General features: G+C 37.2%; 1 protein-coding gene across 1 annotated transcript in view; it reads right to left on the bottom strand.

Moving 5' to 3' along the window:
• CNTN3 (contactin 3) overlaps positions 1-21,759 on the bottom strand; it is a gene marked incomplete at both ends in the record, with an annotated part of 238,661 nt that overhangs the window by 191,447 nt on the left and 25,455 nt on the right. The window contains 2 exons of the mRNA XM_081245219.1: positions 2,541-2,716; positions 15,824-15,950. Of these exons, the coding sequence (XP_081101345.1) occupies positions 2,541-2,716; positions 15,824-15,950 (303 nt within the window). The remainder of the gene's footprint in view (positions 1-2,540; positions 2,717-15,823; positions 15,951-21,759) is intronic.

Below are 21,759 nucleotides of genomic sequence, written 5' to 3'. Positions count from 1 at the left end.
GGGGGTGAGGGGAACTGAAGCGTGGTGCTTGCTATGCTGTGAGTAATAAAGCTCTTTGAAGCTCTTTGTTACTGACCCAGGAATATCATGTCTTCTGCTAGCATCCATGGAAGAGTAACAGCCTAGCTTATTAGCTTGTAAGTAGGGTAAAATAAAATCCCAGACTCAACAACTTTATCCCACTTTGCCTATAATGTTCTGGCCAGGAAGTAGGGGCAGACTGCAAGAGACATGATATAACTTTAGAAGTATCTGCAAACAAGCCACTCTCTCCAGGAAGAAAAGACTGAGGAAAAACCTGTAAGTTAATGATACTTCTTCAGGTATTAGAGGGCATCAAGGATCTGTAGTAGAAAAATAGCACTGCTTAAGAGGAATAACGTATTTTGTGTGAAGACTCCGGCGAATAGGGAATTAGACTGGAAACTTCACATTCCCCTATAGATCAGAGAAGTGAATCTGATCTCTGCATGTGGCAAAGAAAGCAAAATCAGGGTAATCGATTGACATGTGTTGACAAAGGCTGAGTTTGGACAAAATTTGCTTTAGAACCTATTAAAAGTATTAAGCATAAAAATGGAAACATCAAATGGAAGTAGGAAGAAAGATTGCCTCTAAGATCCAAAATAGCATTTCAGAAAACTGCCTGTATCTTCAGAATAATACAAACAAACAGATGTGGCTTCAATCAATCAGAAACAGAAATTCATAGGAAAGAACAACCTGAAATAAATAGTATTTCAAAAAATGGGACAAAAATAATCCCTTTCAATCCTTTTAAAAATATAAATAAATCAAACATACAACTAAAAGATGCAGGAAAATTTCCTGAATTGTGTATGAGATGTCTAAGTATTGATATAATAAAATAATTTTCCAAGTTGTAAGCAAAGCAAACAAAAAAAGAGATCTAACCCCATCTGTATGCTGGAAATATATATATATATATATATATGTATATATTTATCTTTTTATATATATGTATATATATATATATATACACATATATATATGTTTTTAGCTAAAAGAATGAAGAAAAACTATCCCATAGTCAACCAAGAGAAACAAGAAACAATTACAAAAAAATAGGAGGTGGGGGGCTTCCCTGGTGGCGCAGTGGTTGAGAGGCCGCCTGCCGATGCAGGGGACACGGGTTCGTGCCCCAGTCCGGGAGGATCCCACATGCCACGGAGTGGCTGGGCCCATGAGCCATGGCTGCTGGGCCTGCGTGTCCGGAGCCTGTGCTCTGCAACAGGAGAGGCCCCAACAGTGAGAGGCCCGCGTACCGCAATAAACAAACAAACAAACAAATAAATAAACAAATAAATAAATAAAATGGGGGGACTGAAAAAGTAATTTAAATTGAAAATTCTGGCTACTAGAGAAGTAAACTTTTATAAATTAAAAAGTAATTTTATAAACTAAAAGGTAAACTTAAACTTGTGTAATATAAATATGACATATAGCTATCAAAATGCACAGGGAAGATACAGAAAAACAACAAAAACCTGTTCATAGACGGAAAAGAAACAGAGGAAGCAGAAGAAAGAGTAAGGAAGTTTGAAAAATGGAACCCACAGAATATAATGGCAGGAACAAAACCAGCCATTGCCATTATAAAAACAGAAGCAATAGAATAAGCCATGCATTAAATGACACATCATCAATTTATTAATGGTCTGTGGCAGTTGGGGGAGACTACTACCACATTATAAGAACATTTGCATTCTAATTTCAGAATAATTGAGGTGTAAAGAACTAAAAGAAATCTTAGAACCAAGGTAATGCTGATCTGCATTATATATGAAACATACAACAAAAACAAAGGAAGAGAGACTAGTAAGAAGAAACAAAAAGTAGAAAATAGTAAAAAGATATATCAGGAAGTTAAACACTAAATTAGGTCTCTGGTCCCAATTCTAAATTCCCTGCTAAAAAGCATGTGGTTTTCTCAGGATGGGACATGGGTTCACCCTGGTCCAATTAACAAGGTACAAACTTGGCTTCCAGAGCCAGGCCTCAGTGGGGGCCCGTGTTGAAGGTCATAATGAGCTGGGCAAAACTGCAGTGGAGGTCAAAGATATGTCACGTTCTTCTCTTTCTCACTGTCTTTGTTCCTTTATATTTTCAGATTTGTTAGATGTAATTCTCTAATTTCAATGTTCTGCCAGAACAAAGGTCATGTCTGACAACTCGTTCATATGCGTTTCAGTTCTAACATAGTACAAAGCACAGAGTAACCAATGAATAAATACATCCTTAACTAGATTATTTTTCCTCCCCTAAACAGAATCCTTACAAAAAAGTAAAACAGATAACACATACACCCACATTCACATACACCCACCTTCACATACACACACATTTTAAACTCTGCTTTGTACAGTATACAGAGATCAAAAAAATCATATTGAATTACTTTCTCAACCTATTTCCTTAATTAATAAATTCCACATACTGTTTCTGAAATCCGAAATGACCACACAAATTCAGTTATATATTTTTAAATGTTGGACTTATAGGTGTGAACTTATACTTACAGGCAAACTGGAGTTTAGCTTCTCTGCTGACAATTGTTCCAACTGAATTTGTTGCAAAACATTGATAACTTCCTGTATCCCAATTTCTGTTGGGGTTAATAACCACAAGATTTCCTCCATTCAACTTATAATGATACTCCATACTCAGATTAATATCGCTTCCATTCAGCTGCCATCTGTAAAACAAATGTCCAGGATTTTCCCCTTAGTATATTTAAACTTTTAAAAAAATCTGCATTATATAATCTACTTTAAACATCAGCTCTCTTATAAATGAAAGGCAACAAATATATCATTCAATTATTACATAATTGAAAAATCAAACATGCCTAAGTTTTGTTATCAGAAACAAAAGGTTAAATTATAGTAGAAAGCACAAGAGAGTAGCATCTAAAAGCTAAAGATTTTTCGAGATTTTCTGAAGAGGTGAGAATAATTTAGTTGGCCCACTAGGGGGAAAATTAGGCTTGGTTTGTATAGACAAAGATGAAGTAGAAAGTTGAGGTAATTACATCATATACTTCAGGCCAGTCTCATGCTGCCGATGAAGGGGGAAAAGAGCACATTTCTTTGATTTATCCAGACAGACTGAGCACATTTAATAAATTAATTGGGTAAGTGCTCAACTATCCATTTCAATTTGTCTGAGTAAATACCTGTCCCCGAGGCCCTCCGCTCTTCTAAGCCATCACAGTGATATTTACTAAATGGTACACTGTGGTAAAAGATCCTAAATGCCACCTAGGGTGTCAGAAACAGTAAAGACACTAACCCCAGAGCCATATTTATCAATGGGAAACCAAAAGAAAAAAAGAAAGAAGCTGGTTTTTAAACAAGAGTTTTCAAACAGAAAAACCAGAATTTTTTAAACAGCAAGCACACCTGACACATCCAAGTAGATTATTACCTTTAAAAACTCATTAAATATCGCACAATCTCAAGAACACATCCATTGTATAAATTAAGCCATCTGTCTCCTAGATGACTTGATTTTTATAATAAAATTACACTGGTATCCGTTCTATAAATTTTGGAGTATTATGGCAACAATCTCAATTGCTTTTCATAATAACTTTGAGAAAGTGGTTAATAAAATGACCATTTCGCAGATGAGGATTTCAGTAAAACAGTTGAGTGAGTTTGCAACTCTCCCCAAACTATTAATTACTGGATCAGAACTAGTACCCATTTGAATTCTAGCCCAGAGGTCTTTAACCATGTCATGGGTCATATAAAAATTGTATTAATACATCAAATATTTAACCTGGAAATAGTAATATTGTGAAAGCATAAAAAGAGGTGAAATGTGAACATTATCACAAACCAAAGCACATAAAATTAAATGAAATATTATATAGCTGTGAAAATGTATGAGCTTTTGCAAACATAGAAAAGTCTTACAAAGGTGAAAACATTTTTTACAGTGCAATGTGATACCATGTAACGTTTTAAAACATATAAAGTAATATTAAGAATGTATTAAACATTTTAAAATGTATGAAAATGAATCACTTCAATTTTAAGGTACTTTAGAGCTCTCATGGAGAGAAAAGTGAGAAAGGGTTATGGGGCAAACACTGGGAAATTTAGCTTTTTTGGTTTTATTTTCTAAACTGAATAGTGGTTATATGGATATTCATCATTACACTTAACTATACGTTTATATCATTTTCTATATCTGAAATAGTGCATAATAAAATTTTAATAATGGAGGCTACAGGAAATGAATAAATTTAGATGTTTAGTTTCTACAGCTCAAAGCAATATTATATCATTTGCTCATTTTAAAAATCAAGACTTTCTTGAATTTTCTTTCTTTATGCACATACAAGTCTCCCAGGTCTAAAGCAATATTTCTTCTGAGAAATCAAAATGAAATTAAGAGGAAAAACTGGAGGCCCCATGTCTTTTCTTTTGAACTTAAAAGAGCAAAATTACAAAGAAATATGAAAAAGCCGTAACTGCTTTCTCGTTTGTGGCAGAGTTCTGCTATGGGTTTGATTCTGCTTTGTTTGTAGAGTAACTCTTATGCTCCTTCCCAAGGCAAGTCCATATTTGCATGTCCATTTTAGGTCACTTTCTTCTCTCCTGACTCTAATCCTGCCCTTAGAGATCTGAAGTCGAACCATGAACACTTATTAACCCTTCTTCATCTTATTCCTGCCCAAATCCTAGAACTACAGAAACTCAGAAAAGGAAATGAAATCAAGGAAAATTGTCCATCTGCATTCTGTCTGAATACTCTGCACTCTTGATACACAAGGTGGTCTGCAGACCAAGATCATCAGTGTCCTCATCACCATCTGAGAGTTTGCTGGAATTGCAGAATCTTGGGCTCTATCCTAAATCTACTAAACCAGAATTGGCATCCTAGTGAGATCTGCCAGTGTTTAATATGTCCATTCAAGTTTGGAAGAACTGGTCTATAATATCCCCAAGAAGCAACCGTGGACTGCCTATAGGGGACATAGATAAGAATTCCCTGCTCTTGATTTAGCCTACTTCATATTCAACAACTATGATTAGAAAAAGCAACTTTCCTTCCCTCCCTTCCTGGTGAAAAAACATTTATTGAGTGCCTATATGTCAGGCAACTTTCCAGGTTCTAAGAATGGGGTGAAAAAGGTCGCTGCCTTCATGGAACTTACATTTTGGGGGAGACTTTTTAATGATTCCTAGTTCCTACCCTTTCCCCCCTTGTCCAGTCCCAGGCTCTATCCAATCCTACCATGTAACAGCAGAATGAACAGAAATGAGATTCAGAAACAAGTGCTCCTTGTTTTATGGGTTGGACTCATCCCTCACCAGCTGTGTGACCATGGGCAGTTAACCTAACTCCTTTAAACTTAAGTTTTTAACATGTAAAATAAAGAGAATGTCATCTTTCCCATAGGGTTGTTCTATCAATTTATTTAGACAATGTATGTAAAGCCGGTGGCTCAGGGCAGCCAGCCAACAAATGGGTCGGCACCATTGTTAACAAGGGAGGAGGTTCCAGCAAAGGCTGCAAACCCAGCTGTCTGCTGTTTTTCTCTTCTGCCATCCTCACAGAGTAGACGTGGGTTATACGTAACCTGCTTGATTCAATGCTTTTGGTCATCTCCTTTCATGTGGAACGGGCTGTATCTTCCACATAGGGTTTGTCTGCATTTGTACCTGCCTGAGAAGTCAGGGAAACATGGGACGAAACACATGCTGGGCTTGACCTTCAAAGAATAAATCTGATAGTAAATCACAAGTGGGTGGGTTGAATTTTTAAGCTGCAAATGGCTTGCCAGTTACTAAATGATTTAATACTTGCAGGAGAGGAGGGAGGGGAGAACTCCTCTAAATGCAAAGCAGGAAAAATATAGTTAATTTCACATACTTTTTGAGTGGAAAACTCTCATGACAAAGGGTACTTGTGGCTTTGTTGCCTACAAAGAACAGTTTGTACCAGGGAAAAAGGATTCCAGCTCTAGAGTCTACAATGTTAACGGCCTGATGAAGCACGTCTGATGGCTTCATTTGAAAATTGTTTTCTTGTTTAGCTGATGAATAACAGAGGTACAATGGCTATGTGGAAAATTGTAAAGATAAATAAAAATATGGAGAAGCACTTCTTCTTGCCTATTTAATAGTTGGAAAGATTTAGAGATCATAAAGTACGTGGGAAAATACTGTATTTCAGTAAGTGTCTAAGATCTAAAAGCTATCATCTCAAAGTTTTGACTAAAGATCCAAAATGGAAAACATTTCTTCTATTATGCATAAGTGTTTCTTACTTCTTTTAGCTCAGTCTTTGTCATACAGACAAAATCTCTATATTATTTCAGTATGTGAAGAGGTAAAAGCTACTCTCTTTTACGTATGTTTCTGCTAGACCGAAAGTATAAGTGCATTTGTTTTAGCAAACTCTTAGAGCAAAGATATATTTGAGATACTCTGAAGAAGGTTAATTTTCTTTTAACAAAGCAATATAATTATTTCTCTCCTCCTTAACACTATTCATCATTAAATGGAACTCATCCCCAGGTGATACAAAATTTCTTAATATCTTATTAAACAATGGTTGTTTTTCCTCTTGCTGAAAATATGTGAATTCAAAAGGGTTGTCTTGGTTTAAACTCTGCAATGTGTAAGCAATCTCTGGGCCTGGGCATCCAAATATTATTTTATCCTGAGGAAAGAATGTACTTAAGTTCCTAATACAAAATATTCATATTTGGGCCTAATATCTGAATATTTCTAATATGATCTTCTGTATAAGAAATATTCATGAAAAGTGAAGGCACACACATATACTCCTTAGACAAAGAATGTGTCCAATAAATCTACAAATTAGACTTAATTTCTTTGCAGTAAATTGTAATCCAGCTGTTCAGAGTTCATGAACATCATGCATAGTGGTAAGACTGTGATAGGTAAGTGGCACATTCAGGTCATAAATTTGGGAAGCTTTCAGAGGTAGACACTGTCTTTTAGTTTTGCACATTCATAATCCTTTGTAAAAGTTACAGATGTCTACCTTATGAAGCAATTTTGAAGTTCCTGAGGACTCTAAAATCTCAGAATGAAATCTTTTTGAAATATGGAAATGGTTTAAAACTTCATAAAAGTAACATTTGCATACCCCAATTCCATTCCAAAAGGCTTAATGCAGTGATCTGGAGTAAAAGAAGACAGCTCTGGGGCTCTTGGGGCTACGTACACCAGCATTTCAATCATGTAACATTTACACTGTGCTCTAGAATCAGACTAACATTGTAGCTTTAGCTCAGTGGCAAATGTCACAAGATTAAGCACCTCTGCATAATCATCATCTTGTAACACTCTTGAATGATCTTGTAAGTTCACTGTCTGCCTTCAGTGTTCAAACGCTCATTCTACATGAATTAGGATTTGCTTTTAGAATCCACAAGTGAGAAATGGTTTATTATTCATATTTCACAGCTCTGATTCTCAGGCAATGAGCTCTCATCCCCCTTAACTGCTTGGTGTGGAGCTTATATGTGAATTTGTTTCTAGGCCAATAACTTGAGGTTGGGGGTCTGGAAGAAGTCCTGGGCCACTTACTCTGATCGCTGACCTGAGGTAGCATGGATTGGATCAGTCCACTTCTAAGTCTCAGTTACATCCTCTACACAACAGGAAGCTGGTATCAACCTCACTGGAGAGAGGCTAGGGAGGTAAAGTGAGCATGAAAAACTGGGCCAAGCCTGCCACAATAGAACTGTGAAGGCTATGGCACTTTTTCCCCTAAAAATCTCAAATACAATTTCTTCAAAACATTGTACAGGCCCTCAGGTTAACAGTTTTTGAATCTTGAATATAAAACATAAGGTATGTGACATGAGAGATATTTCAATTGGTAGTTATTACTTTTAAGTGATGAAAACTATAATGGTGACTTCCAGGAAATAACTAAAACATCAGTAATTGAGAGCACATGAATCGCTGCCTTCCAACACAAAGAACAAACCATTTGTAAGACTGTGTGTGGGTATGTTTGTGTGCAAACACAAATTTACATAACAGTGAGTTAAATCAGTATAAAAAGCCTAGATTCTCAGTGTTGAGAGGTGCTTTTCAAACCATATAAGCTCCATTGGAGGATGACTGTCAATCACTGCTGAATTCCCACCATCGGTCATAATAGGTTATGCATGGTAGGTGCTCACAGAAGTTTCCTGAATTGGAGCAATCTTATTTTACCCTCTAACCTAGCCATCACTAGCCTCCATACAGTTGTCCCTAACTGTGGCCATCCATATTACCAACAAACATCTCAAAGACAGGGAATGAATGCATAATTATTTTCATTTACCATACTAGTTATTAGTTATTTACCATACTAGCTATTATTGTATATGGCAACCTCTTACACAAAACCACACTAGTATGGAATGAAAATAATGAAGATAAACATAGACGTATCTTGTTGTCAGTATAATTTAAGGCACCAAGTCCTAAACTGGGTCTTCCACTAGAACTTTGTAACAAGTCACCCTTTGAAATTGAAACTAACAAAACTGAGTGACAATAAATTGGGTGACATCAGGTAGTTTCAAAATAATCCCAGGATGTAATTCAGCTCATGGTTGATTGTATTAATATTGTCCTTCAAGATATCTACACCCATCTTATAAAGTCTGGTCAGGAAAATGGAAACATAAACAATATTCCAAAGAAAAACGAATATCACGTGTTAGACTTTGATATAAAACCAAGCAAAAAGGACAAAATAATTTACTAAAATCTCTAGGGGGCTGGGGCTGGGTTTGGAAAATATGCCCACGTTAAATACTTGTTAAGTCAACAGGCAATACTTTATTTGGGGTTTGACAGGAAAATTAGGAATTTAGTCACAGAAGCAATTTGTGGTTTTAGATGCAGCTTTCAAGTTAATAAGCAAATGAATTTATGTTCAAATGCAATGTTTGTTAATATGTTTACTGAAGTGATGAGAATAATTGCAGTCCTTGAAAGAATGAATGTCTGAATTTGCATATTCAACACTTTATGCAAAAATAACTAGTTAGGCTTCAGCAATTATTGCTGAAGATACAAATGAGTTAAATTGTGATGCTGTGTTTTTAAAAATCAAGTTTTTAAAATGTGTTTTATGACACAGATTCCCATTTGTTACTCATTGATAAATTTTAAACATATATAATAAAAAAAGGAGGCAAACAGATTAAAGCTACACTGCAATTAAAAACAACTGTTCAGTTTACATAGGTAAAGCCTCATTCAAATTCATCACTGATTGTCTTTCAATTACTCTGAGGAGAATTATAGAAGATGGCTGCTATTTCTGCCTTCCCTGCATCCATTTCAGCTTTTTCTGGTAGCATCTTTCTCCTTCTCCTTTGAAGAGGCCACTCCTCCCAGGACCCAGGAGTGGCCAATGAGCACATTCTGTATCTCAGGCCTTAGTGATTAGTTAAGAATACAACTGTGACCCAACTGATTTAACTTGTGTTTGATCAGTATGTGTTTTCCTTCCCCATTGCCTCACTACCAAAACATAAGACCAGCAACAAAAAGATGTTAATTTTTTAACTGTCATCTTTAATGTCTAAAATCTAACCTCCACATTTCTCCTGGGTTCTGACTGCTGACAGTATTAGCTATGTTTTTATTTCATGTTTTTCTGATGCCATTCAGAGCTTTTGATGACTCTAATAGGAAAGATGTCCTCTTTTTCCAGTTAATATTCTATGGAGGATATAAGTAGACCTAAGCAGTCATCTTTGTCACCTCAAGGGCAATGTGTCTTAAAATAGAGCCAAAACGGAGGACTCAATCCAAATTTAAGAATGTCCTACAGAATAAACAATGGACCACTTCTGATCCTGTGATCCTTCAAGACACTCTTGACTCCCGAAATACGATCTAACCCCCAACTGCCTCTCTTTGTTTCCTCCCTGTTAACTTCATTCCATTTCTTTTTTCATGCCACCAATCTAGCTTTCACTGTTTGCTAAGCATTCTGAATGTAAGGATGAAGAACACACTGTCTTCACCTTGAAGGGAGTTACATCTGACCAGGCAAACCCACTTCATTTTGGTAAGTTTTATAATCCAGGAAGGCCTAGGTGCAATGGGCAGTACATGGCTGAAGCATGGAACCCAGCTCTGAGGATATCAAGAAGGCTTCATGGGAGAGACAATAGCACAGTCAAGTTTCAAATGCCCTGTTAGAGACACTGTCTACCTCTGCTTGCCTCAGGCACCAAAGAAATTCTTTCTTCTTTATGGTCTGCGATCATTCCAACCTTGTAAACGTTTCATTGCTCTTAGTAGCTGACTCTGTGTGTGGGGACCAGAGCTCATCAGCTAGAGAAGTCGGGATGCTAAAAGGAGTTGAGCTTGAGGATAGGCTCAGAGAATTGGGCCTAGTAATCTAGCAGAACAAATTACATTTCCTTAGGGCCAAGGGAATTTAGAGGAACAGTAATTCTTACTTGCCTTGGAGCACAAAAGTAAAATAACAGTGACATCAGATCTTACATGGCAACAAGATATACATAAGGGACAAATTGCATATAATCAAAAATATACTTTAAATATATTTCACATTTTATTAAATAGAACATATCATATATTATACATAATACATATGCTATGTATGCTCTATCCTATACACTGTATGTGGTATCATGTATAGTATTATGTGGTGTGTCTCCACACGGATGTGTGTTTAGATAATGAGTAAACGCCTTACATTTACTCCTTGAATAAATGGTGAGCAGAAATTAGTCCATTATTTTTTCTTCGTTCTTATACTGAATACATTTCAGTAAATTAAACATGTGCAGGATGTAACTCCATTATAGGGAACTCTACTTAAAAGGGAGAAATTGTGGCTGAGAGATCTGCATTTTGCAATGTTATATAGTCCTCACAACGTGTATATCCAAGATTCCTCACACTGTACTTTATTAAAATTATTTACTTGTTATATAAAGCTGGAAGAGAATGATGTTCTGGTTGCTTCCTTGTGATGAGAGAAAAACAGAAGAGCATTTATAGAAAAGAGTTGTGGATCCAAGGGTCAGAGTAGAGCAGTGCTGTCTCATAGAACCTTCTGCAAGCACCAGAAATTTCATCTGTGTTGTCCATTACAGTAGCTATTAGCTACATGTGACTACTGAGCACTTTAAATGAGCCTGCTGTGACTGAGGAACTGAATTCCTAGCTTAACGGATTTAAACGTACATGGCCACACTTGGCTACTGGCTACCATATTGGACAGCACAGCCTGTATAAGTCTCCAGCTAGACTAAACTTTGTGAACACAAAGGCCACATGGGACACATGCACTTTTAAGGCTTATCTTCTTTGGCCTACATTATATTTAAAAAGAAAAACAGTCAACATTAGAAGTAGATTCAAAAAAGAAAATTTCTCAATTTTAAACATGTCTTGAAAAGGTTTTGTAATATTGGACCATGATTCCTGGATGGTAACAACCGGCTAGTGTTAAGGGGCAGTCGTGACCAGTGGATGGACTTGTTGCTGAATGTGGGACGGTCTCCAGTCATTATTCAATATGTCCATATGTTCCTAAGGCAGGGCCACCTCTTTTAGTTTTGTTACTTACCTGGTCCCCATTGGCATTTGAATACTATACTCCAGTCTAACCCAAATATGTGGTCCCTTTTAATGCTGAATGGCATCAGTAGAAGTGACCAGGGAGCCTCCTATTTGGGATCTTTCATCTTAGCAAATGATGGGCATTTTTAACCCTTTAAAAAGTTGGAGAAAATCCTTCCCATTTAAAAATGTTATTAATACTTCCTCAGGGTAACCTCTTTCAGCATCATCAGCAATTACAATGAGACTGAATACTAATTAACCTTTAAATACAGGCTTTAGGGCTCAGGCGGGAAGACGCAAAAGAAAGAATAAAATTCTCAATTAAACCCTAAAACAAGTAATTTCTCTTGAGAATTTCTGAACTTTTGGATTTCTAATATGGCCATTTAAGAGTTTTTTTTACCCAGTGGGATAACATAGACAAGATTTCTCATCAGAGAAGTTTGCCTCAGTCTGTAAGACAAGCTCTGGGCTTTCAAAGGACATTCTTTTATAAGACTCAGAGATTTTATTCTGAAACTTGGGAAATGTGTTTGGACTGCTTTTAATTTACAGCTTCACATGAACCACTAATTTTCCTCCTTGATATCTTTCTTTTCCCTCCCTCCCTCCCTCCCTCTCTCTCTTTCTATCTATGTGCTTAGATTTATAAATACTTACAAAAAGGTATCCTTTCTCTGACTTTATGTAAAAAAAAGAAAAAGAAAAAAAAACCCATGCTATTTATTTATGTCCTCAAAGTCATTACCTATTTACACTATTTATCTGTAATTTTTAAAGGATAGCAAAAAATAAGAACAAGCAAGCATATTTTCTTCTGGAACAATTTAAGAATAATGCAGAATATTACCAGGTTGACTACAAAAGTCAAAAGCTAGGGAAAAAATCAGGCCATAAATGAAGGTGTTATCTAGGTAGACACGGTCATGATTACAACCCACATCAGTCTATATTCCCATTTATTCGATTAGCACAATCTATTACCTATACAGATACCATGGATAACAGGGAGTTGTTGCATATTATAGGAAAAGTCTAATATTTTCACAATGAAAAGAGGTTCCCTAGTGCTTTTTCAATGTCTCAATTTCTTTTTTGTTTTTTTAAATTAATTAATTTATTTTTGGCTGAGTTGGGTCTTCGTTGCTGCATGCCAGCTTTCTCTAGTTGCGGTGAGCTGGGGCCATTCTTCGTTGCAGTGAGCAGGCTTCTCATTGCAGTGGCTTCCGTTGCTGAGGAGCACGGGCTCTAGGCGTGCAGGCTTCAGTAGTTGTGGCACGCAGGCTCAGTAGTTGTGGCTCGCGGGCTCTAGAGCACAGGCTCAGTGGTTGTAGCACACAGGCTCAGTTGCTCCGCAGCATGTGGGATCTTCCTGGACCAGAGCTCAAACCCATGTCCCCTGCATTGGCAGGCAGATTTGTAACCACTGTGCCACTAGGAAAGCCCCCAAGGTCTCAATTTCTAATGACTATAAAGTGAAATTTTATACTGGTTAGAATTCTTTTTTTCTTTGTTTTTGAATTTTATTTTATTTATTTTTTATACAGCAGGTTCTTATTAGTTATCCATTTTATATATATATTAGTGCATACATGTCAATCCCAATCTCCCAATTCATCCCACCACCACCACCCCACCCCTCTGCCACTTTCCCCCCTTGGTGTCCATACATTTGTCCTCTACATCTGTGTCTCAGTTTCTGCCCTGCAAACCAGTTCATCTGTACCATTTTTCTAGGTTCCACCTATATGTGTTAATATACGGTATTTGTTTTCCTCTTTCTGACTTACTTCACTCTGTATGACAGTCTCTAGATTGAATGGATAAAGAAGATGTGGTACATATATACAATGGAATATTACTCAGCCATGAAAAGGAACGAAATTGGGTCACTTGTAGAGACCTGGATGAATACTGGTTAGAATTCTTAGCTTTAGAAAATCTTTTGAGCTATAGTGAAAGTGTCTGCTCAATTTTCCTATAAACCAAATATTTTAAAACAATAACTAGCATGTAAAATTTCTTCATTTATCAGACTTAAAACCGATAAGTCAATTTCAGTCACACATCTCCTAATCTCAGATACAGATTTTTTTAGAATTTCAACATATAATATCTCAGGACATATAATAAATCATAAAAAGTATGGTGCAAAAGGCAGAATTTTATCAACATTTTATACATGTTATCAGTATGTTTAAACAAATACATTATGTTTACACAATGGCATCGTGTAAATACCTGGTATCACTTTAAATGTATTAATCTGGAATTAAAATAAACACCTGATATATAAAGAAATAATTACAACAAAAGGCTGTTTCTGGATTTCTAAGCTCAGGTCTTCTTGCTGTTTGATTAAACTTTGCAAACATAATTAATCTATTCATTTAGAAATAAACTGCTGTATGACTATATCTTGTATCTTGACAATTTTACAGCTGAACACATTTATCACCAAATTATTCACAGGATAAATGCCAGGAAATAAATTTACTGACAACAACAACAAAAAAACCCAGCCCACACATGAGTCATTTACATGGATTCTTTATAATATTCACAGTCGTATCTAAAAGGATAATCTTCCATTTCAGGGACAAACAGATATATTTAGGAAGTGTTAGCATGTCCTACAAAAATGCCAGGAATAAATGTTTCCAGGATAATGTCTTGTTAAGTGGATCTGTTTATCCTCCTCCAAAAGAAGAAAATATTTTCAGCTTTTGTATGTGCTATGTCTGGTCAATTGAACTGGCTCATAAAACACAGTTTCTTGTTTTTTTAGTCATGTTAGGGACTTCCCTGGTGGTCCAGTGGTTAAGACTCCACACTTCCAATGCAGGGGGCGTGGGTTCAATCCCTGGTCGGGGAAATAAGATCCCACAGGTTGCACAGTGCGGCCAAAAAAAAATAAAATCATGCTATACTTTTCTTATTTCTATAGGTTAAGGAAGAGGCAGACAGAAAACTTTCTATCACCTCTGTCAATTCTAACCAGTAACCTGGAATCTTTACATTTATTTTGTTGAAAACACACAAGAGGTGCTCAATAAATATGTTGTTGAATACTGTTGAAAGAAACTGACCTTGATTACTTCCAGATGCAAAAATACAAAGGTCTACCTTCTAGCCTAATGCTAACCCAGTTTAACAATGACTGTTCGTTTCTATTATCTACATGGGTTAAGCAAACAATAGAAGATCTACTCGAAACATTTAGAATTTCATTAATAAAGGCTAAAGTCTGCTTGTTCTGCAGGTTATAGAAAAGGTTTTGCCAAGCGAACTAATACTGTAAACAGAGTGTTTGAGACGAATGCTCACAGTACTCAAAAGAGCATGTTGTTTTCAAGGTACCTCAAGCACTTTCTCGTAACCATTTATACGAAAGCAGCATATGCTATTTATAAATAATTCATCTCTTTATTAAAGTGGGCCCCCTGAGCACCCCTAAAAGTAAAAATCATTAATCTTGTATTATTTAATAAAGTAAATATCCATTCCATCCAAATAATCCACCATCATCTCCCAAATGTTAATATTTTTATCTTAAGGTGATGGGAGTTCACTTTTTTTTTTCTTTTTTCTTTGTACCTTTCTGTGTTGTCTGAAAGTTTTCAGTGAACAAGTTATTATTTATATAATCTGAGATATACACTTTCACATGACAAAATATAATAAATTTATTTTCTCTTCAAGAATAATTAAAATGACTTCAGTAGGAATGCATTTTATTCTTATTCTATACTTTATTCTATACTTAATGAACCTTCTAACATATACTGAGTAAAATAGCAAAGGAAGGATAGATGCTGTTACCTTTTTCTCAAACTATGATTGCTACATACCTTTACAACACACTGAATTTCATCCCCACAATGGATGTGTTCCCAAGGACTACATGTAAATCCAAATCTATACATTGTTTTACCACAAATCAATGAAAATACATGGTTTATTTAAAAGACTCTACCATGTTTCTCTTTAATCAAGAAATCTTACTGTAAAGTGAATAATCAATCAAATATATAAAATATGGAGCCAAATGTTTATGTATGAGCTCTGCTGAATACAGCAGACAACTATAGCTTCATGTATTATTTCTTACTGATAGCATAAATATACTGAAGCAAAGAAAAGTTCACAATTGCCACATTGTTTTTTCTTAATTTGGATTTTCAAACATTCCACTGTACCTGTAATGAGGTGAAGGGTTGCCTCGTGCTTCACAATTTAAAGTTATTTTTTTATCCTCTGAACCAACAGGAAAAATGCTGTTGCTGGGTTCTTTGATAAACACTGGGCCTTGTAAGAGCAGCTCACCTATATGGGTGGGAAAAATAATCGTAATAAGTAAAAGCTACTGTACAAGCTTTAGTTTTGTAAAGAGGCTTATGACAGAAAGGCTTCCTAGACTAGGTAATTTACCAACAATAATTTAGGTAGAGTTTATGCATCACTTAAGCCATCTTTAACAGCCTAGTAACACTTCTAAGAGAATGAAAATTACTATCAAAACCACTGCCATATTAATAAGATTACTTAAAAGAATAAATAAGGCTGTACTAATTACTTTTTGTAACATAAACTCTGAATCCCTGAGTATTGTCTTTCTCCTAAAACGCTACCATGCCTGCAAATCTGAATGCGGACAATGTTATTTTGCATTCTGACCTCAAAACGCTCAATATTTGGTTGGATTTCCATTTTATTACTAGCAAATTGAAGAGAGGGATAGATACAGAACTGAACAAGTGTCCTTTAAAAAGTGTTTCTACATTGGTTAAGAGAACTTGAACATTCTAAGAATTCCCACATACACACACACACAAAATTAAAAACCTGTGTCTTTGTACTATGAATTTCAAAAGGAATGAGATAACGCCATCACCAAATGCTTATGCTACTGCAATTGTATAATCATTACCAGAGCCTTTCTGAAAACAAACATATTCACGGGGGGGAAGAAAAAAGCTATTTTCTCTCCTATCTTGAAATGCTCAGTAAAGTTGCAGAGAATGAATAATCAGACTAAGAGACAAAGACAACCCATGAACAGATGACAAAGAAAATGAGACGGAAAATAACTCCCGAAAGCCCAGAAACCATTTTGGCTACTTAACTAAGTAATAACATTACAACATTAATAAAAATGTTTCCCATAATAACTGGAATAATAAAATAACATAATACTGAAAATAATCATTGAAATGATGAAAAAGCAGCAAAGCCACCACGTGAACCCCATGTGCCCACATCTTTTCTTTAATCTCCACCACGCTCTGTGAGTTAAGTACTGTAATTATTCCCAACGCACAGAAGAGAAGTGTTGAATATAAGAGTGGTTAGGTGAAGTGAGCAAGTACACACAGCTTTTCAGAATGTACACACTGGAGATTATCTGATTCCAGTCCATGTAGTGATACCCTCTGGACTTCTGCCCAGTGAATTTGGCCTTGCCATTAATCTGGGCTTTGGGAGGTGATCTATGTCTTAGCTGATAGGAATGTCTCTGTTTAGTGTGAGGACTGGTCACCTGGGTCTGAGGGTGGGAGTGGCCACACCTGATAGTCCTGGATGGGGGCTGACCACACTAGAAAGACCAACCACATGACTGACGGTAGGAGATTTGGTCATATGGGACGAGGTGACTTGGAAACTGCTCTGAACCCCATATGCAATCAATCAACCATGACTGCAGAATGAAGCCCCAGTAAAAACTGTGGATGCTGAGGTGTGACGAGCTTTCTGGTTGCCAATACTCCTTGTGTGCTGTCGCACATCAACACCAGGATGGTGACACATCCTGGGGACAACAAAAGCTTAGCATTCAGGACTCTTCTAGAGTCTGCCCTATGCTTCTCTTCCTTTGGCTGATTTTAATATGGATCTTTTCCCGGTAATAAACCATAATCATAAGTATAATAGCTTTCAGTGACTCCTGTCAGTCCTTCTCGTGAATAACCAAACTCAGAATTCACAAGTGATGACATAAATGAGGGCGGTCTGGGGACTGTGAAATCAAACTTCAAAGTCTGGCTAACTCTGGGAAGCCTTCCACTGCAACATCACCATGCAGTTAACCCTTACTATTGCCCACCATGATTTAAGAAAGCAGTGGGCTATCCTCGGAAGTTCCTGGTTTTTGTTTTCATTTTTGTTTTTTGCTTTACAATGTTGTATTACTTTCTGCTGTTTAACAAAATGAAATCAGCTATACGTATACATATATCCCCATATCCCCTCCCTCTTGCGTCTCCCTCCCACCCTCCCTATCCCACCCCTCTAGGTGGTCACAAAGCACCGAGCTGATCTCCTTGTGCTATGTGGCTGCTTCTCAGTAGCTATCTATTTAACATTTGGTAGTGTATACATGTCAATGCCACAAGTCCCTGGTTTTTATTTACACATAAGGGGAAAACGTCACAAGGAAAAAGAAAATCTCACTTTTCCTTTGCGGAAAAGGACAACCTCCAGAAGAAAGGAATTTTGAAACAGCTACTAATCAAATAGTCCCTAATCAAAAAAGAACCAATGCTGTCATTTTCTTGAATTTTTTCCCTTCAAACAGTTTACTGCTTAAAAATAAATACAAAAATGACAGTGTTTTATTAATTTGAATATACTTCTGTCTGTTACAATGTCTGTAAATATTTGCAAAGAGGGTGGATTTTTCATAGCGTTTTTTCTAGTGCAATGGCTTCTGATTTATTTTCAGTGACTTATATATTTTATTCATTTAGGAGATGGTATAGCATCACTGTCCTGACAAACTGATGTACACAGGGCTTGAAAGCAATAATATTTTAATATAATGGCATATATTTGAAACTAGTAGGTAAGTTGGGGAAGGAAACCAACAGAAGGAAAATTGGGTCTAGATAAGAAGGGGGTGATTTCAGTGCAAAAGACAAAGAGAGGTGTTTTAAAAAATTTCCTACAAGTGACCACAATGAAAACCCAAACATTCATCATCATCCAATAAAAGTCAAATTCCCAAATTATGTTCTAATTCTTCTCTAGAGACTGCTATAAATTTTAGATGATGGTATTACATACTTAGAAACATTTTTTTCTGAGACCCTTTTGAAAGAGGGATGATAATAGCTAATTTGCTAACATTTATGTGCCAGGCACTGTGTCAGCCTCATCTCCCTATTCCCAGGCTGCCTTTGACCCATCCCCTACTTTCTGAGGTCCAGCTGCACTGCCATCCTTGTCTTCACCGCTCAGACATGCTGAGCTTTGGGTTCACCTTCCTTCTTCTTCTTTTTTTTTTTTTTTTTTTTGCTGTACGCGGGCCTCTCACTGCTGTGGCCTCTCCCGTTGCGGAGCACAGGCTCCGGACACACAGGCTCCGCGGCCATGGCTCGCGGGCCCAGCCGCTCCGCGGCATGTGGGATCTTCCGGGATAGGGGCACGAACCCGTGTCCCCTGCATCGGCAGGCGGACTCTCAACCACTGCGCCACCAGGGAAGCCCCCTTCTTCTTCTTGTGCTCTGGTTTCCTCTTGTCATTCAGAACTCAGCATAACTGTCATCTTCTCAGCTTAAATAAGACTGCCCCTCCCCGCCTAAGTCATTACTCACTCCTCACTTCCACCACATATCAGCACATCTCACTGTCTCTCACTACCTGTAAACAGTATACACGTTTATATGAGTGTTTGTTATTTATCTGTATCTAATTCATTGCTGCCCCCCCAACTCCTAGAACATGGCAGATATTCAATATCTGTCTGCTGAATGCACAATTAAGATGAATGAAGAAATTCTCGCAATAACTCAATATAAGGCAGATATTAATTTACAGGTGGTGACTGATAAAGCTAAGATTTTAATTCCAGAGCTTATTTTCTCACCTGGTAGTTGTCTGGCCTCCCCAGAAGAAATGAGACCCAGAGAGGTTAAAAGACCAACCAAGGTAACATGGTGTTTTAGTGAGAGACCTGGGATCACACCCCAGTGGTCACAGTCTTGGTTTGTTTCCATTTCCATTAAACCACACTGTTCTAAATATGCTCAAAGGTGAAAATTAACCATCAGTTTGCTTCTTCAACTTTAGTATTTCCTGATGATACTGGAGTTAACAGCCTATGAGGCACATACCCGCCATTTCTGAAATGTAAGGCTCCTAAAGGCTTTTCAGACCATCAGCAGCCATTCAAGAGTCTCCAACGACTCCTAAAATTTAAGTACAAATTAATAATCAGGAACTTCCCTGGTGGCACAGTGGTTAAGAATCCGCCTGCCAATTCAGGGGACGTGGGTTCGAGCCCTGGTCCGGGAAGATCCCACATGCCGCAGAGCAACTAAGCCTGTGTGCCACAACTACTGAGCCCACGTGCCACAACTACTACTAAAGCCCGCGTGCCTAGAGCCCATGCTCCGCAAGAAGAGAAGCCATCGCGATGAGAAGCCCGCACACTGCAATGAAGAGTAGCCCCCGCTCGCCGCCACTAGAGAAAGACTGTGCACAGCAATGAAGACCCAATGCAGCAAAAATAAAAAATAAAATAAATAAATTTATAAAGAAAAAAATCAAACATGACAGGTTGGTCCATGCTTCATACTCAGAAAAGACACAAAGGCCACTCAATCTTGTTTCCCCAGAATAATATCGGTGATGAGAGATGCCGGGTTATAATGTTCTAGTCTCCTGCTAGCAATATAAGCGTAAAAGGAAAAGATTCTGAAGTCTTTGCTAACCTAAAGGAAATTATCCAACAGTTTCTTCAAAGCTAATTTTGATCCCCCAAAGGACAAAACCTTGACTATTCATACAGATATTCATAACCAGCAAAAAGCAGCTTGGCTGAAAACAGAAGGGGGCCTCATGCCTAACAAAATGGATTCAGTGTAACATTTAGATTAATGCTAAACTTTACTTTTTGTGATGGGGGCATTTTTTTGATATGCTGGCCTGGCTCCTAAGCTCCATTTTAAGTTTACAACCTAAAATAAAGGGCATACAACACTTCTGAACAGGGCTAATAATTCCAAAAATCCAATCCTGAGGTGTTTTTTTCCCCTCCAAACACCCAGAGGCTACTAGTAATAAGTCCCTTTGAATGTAAGTACAAGCTTTATGAGCTCCTAAGGTAATGTCACTAAAAGATCAAGCTGTGGCCAATCAATTCTAATGGTCATACTCCATACAATTTCTATGAAGAATGACGGAGAGGAACAAAGGATTGCAGGCAGTTGCATTACTTTTACTAAAAGAAATAAAAGTCCTAAAATACTACAGTGTTATCTCTGAAATTCCTACAGAAAAGGAAAGCATACCCCATTTTCCCTTGCTGACTTACATCATAGCTACATGACACAAAAAAGGAGGAAATGAAGAGGGTAAATCCAAAAAGAGAGCTAGGGTTGGTAGTGCTGTTTAAGGCAGAATGTAAAAGAAGGTGGATCTAGAAAGGAATATTCAATGTACTTAAAAGAGATACCTGACCCAAACAGAAGGATCTCTAGCCCAGGTCAGAGAAAGTAAAATAATATGCTGCCAGTGAGATGCTATCTAAATTCCAGGCCTTACTATTCCACAGGAAAGAAAATTTAAGATGGAAACTCTCTGTAGCAGTGGGACATCACCTTTGATTTTGGCATCGGCGGTCTACAGCTAGAAAATGCTTAAAAAAAAAAAAGCAAGGGACGATTCAAATAAAATTCCATTTATATTCTTCCAATGTCAGGGGAGGCTGAAGAATTCAATCTTAAGATAATTCATTTCTTTAACAAATATTTGAAGGCCAGACACGCACACCATGTGCAAAACTAGCTGTGGCAGATACTGTCGGTTGTCTATACAGCAGTTCTTCCCTAATTGTCTTCCTTGCCTTCAGAACTTGCCTCTTCATCAGTGATGCTGAAAGCACCAGATATGTTACCTTTCCAGGACTCATTGTAGTTTTTGGCTGGAAAGCAGGGTAGACAGGGGAGATTGGGTTATGAGACCAGTAACAGCCAAAAAGGGGTGTATTAGTTTGCTAGGTCTGCCATAACAGAGTACCACAAACTGGGTTGCTTAAGCAACAGAACTTAATTTGTCTCACAGTTTGGAGGCTAGAATTCTCACTTCAAGGTGTGGGCATGGTTGATCTCTTCCAAGGGCTCTGAGGTGAGGATCT

Source organism: Mesoplodon bidens, assembly GCF_964165515.1.
Source record: "Mesoplodon bidens genome assembly, chromosome: 10".
NCBI lineage: Eukaryota > Metazoa > Chordata > Mammalia > Artiodactyla > Ziphiidae > Mesoplodon > Mesoplodon bidens.
The sequence above is the reverse complement of the archived record's forward strand: the minus strand, read 5'-3'. Positions and strand labels throughout refer to the sequence as shown.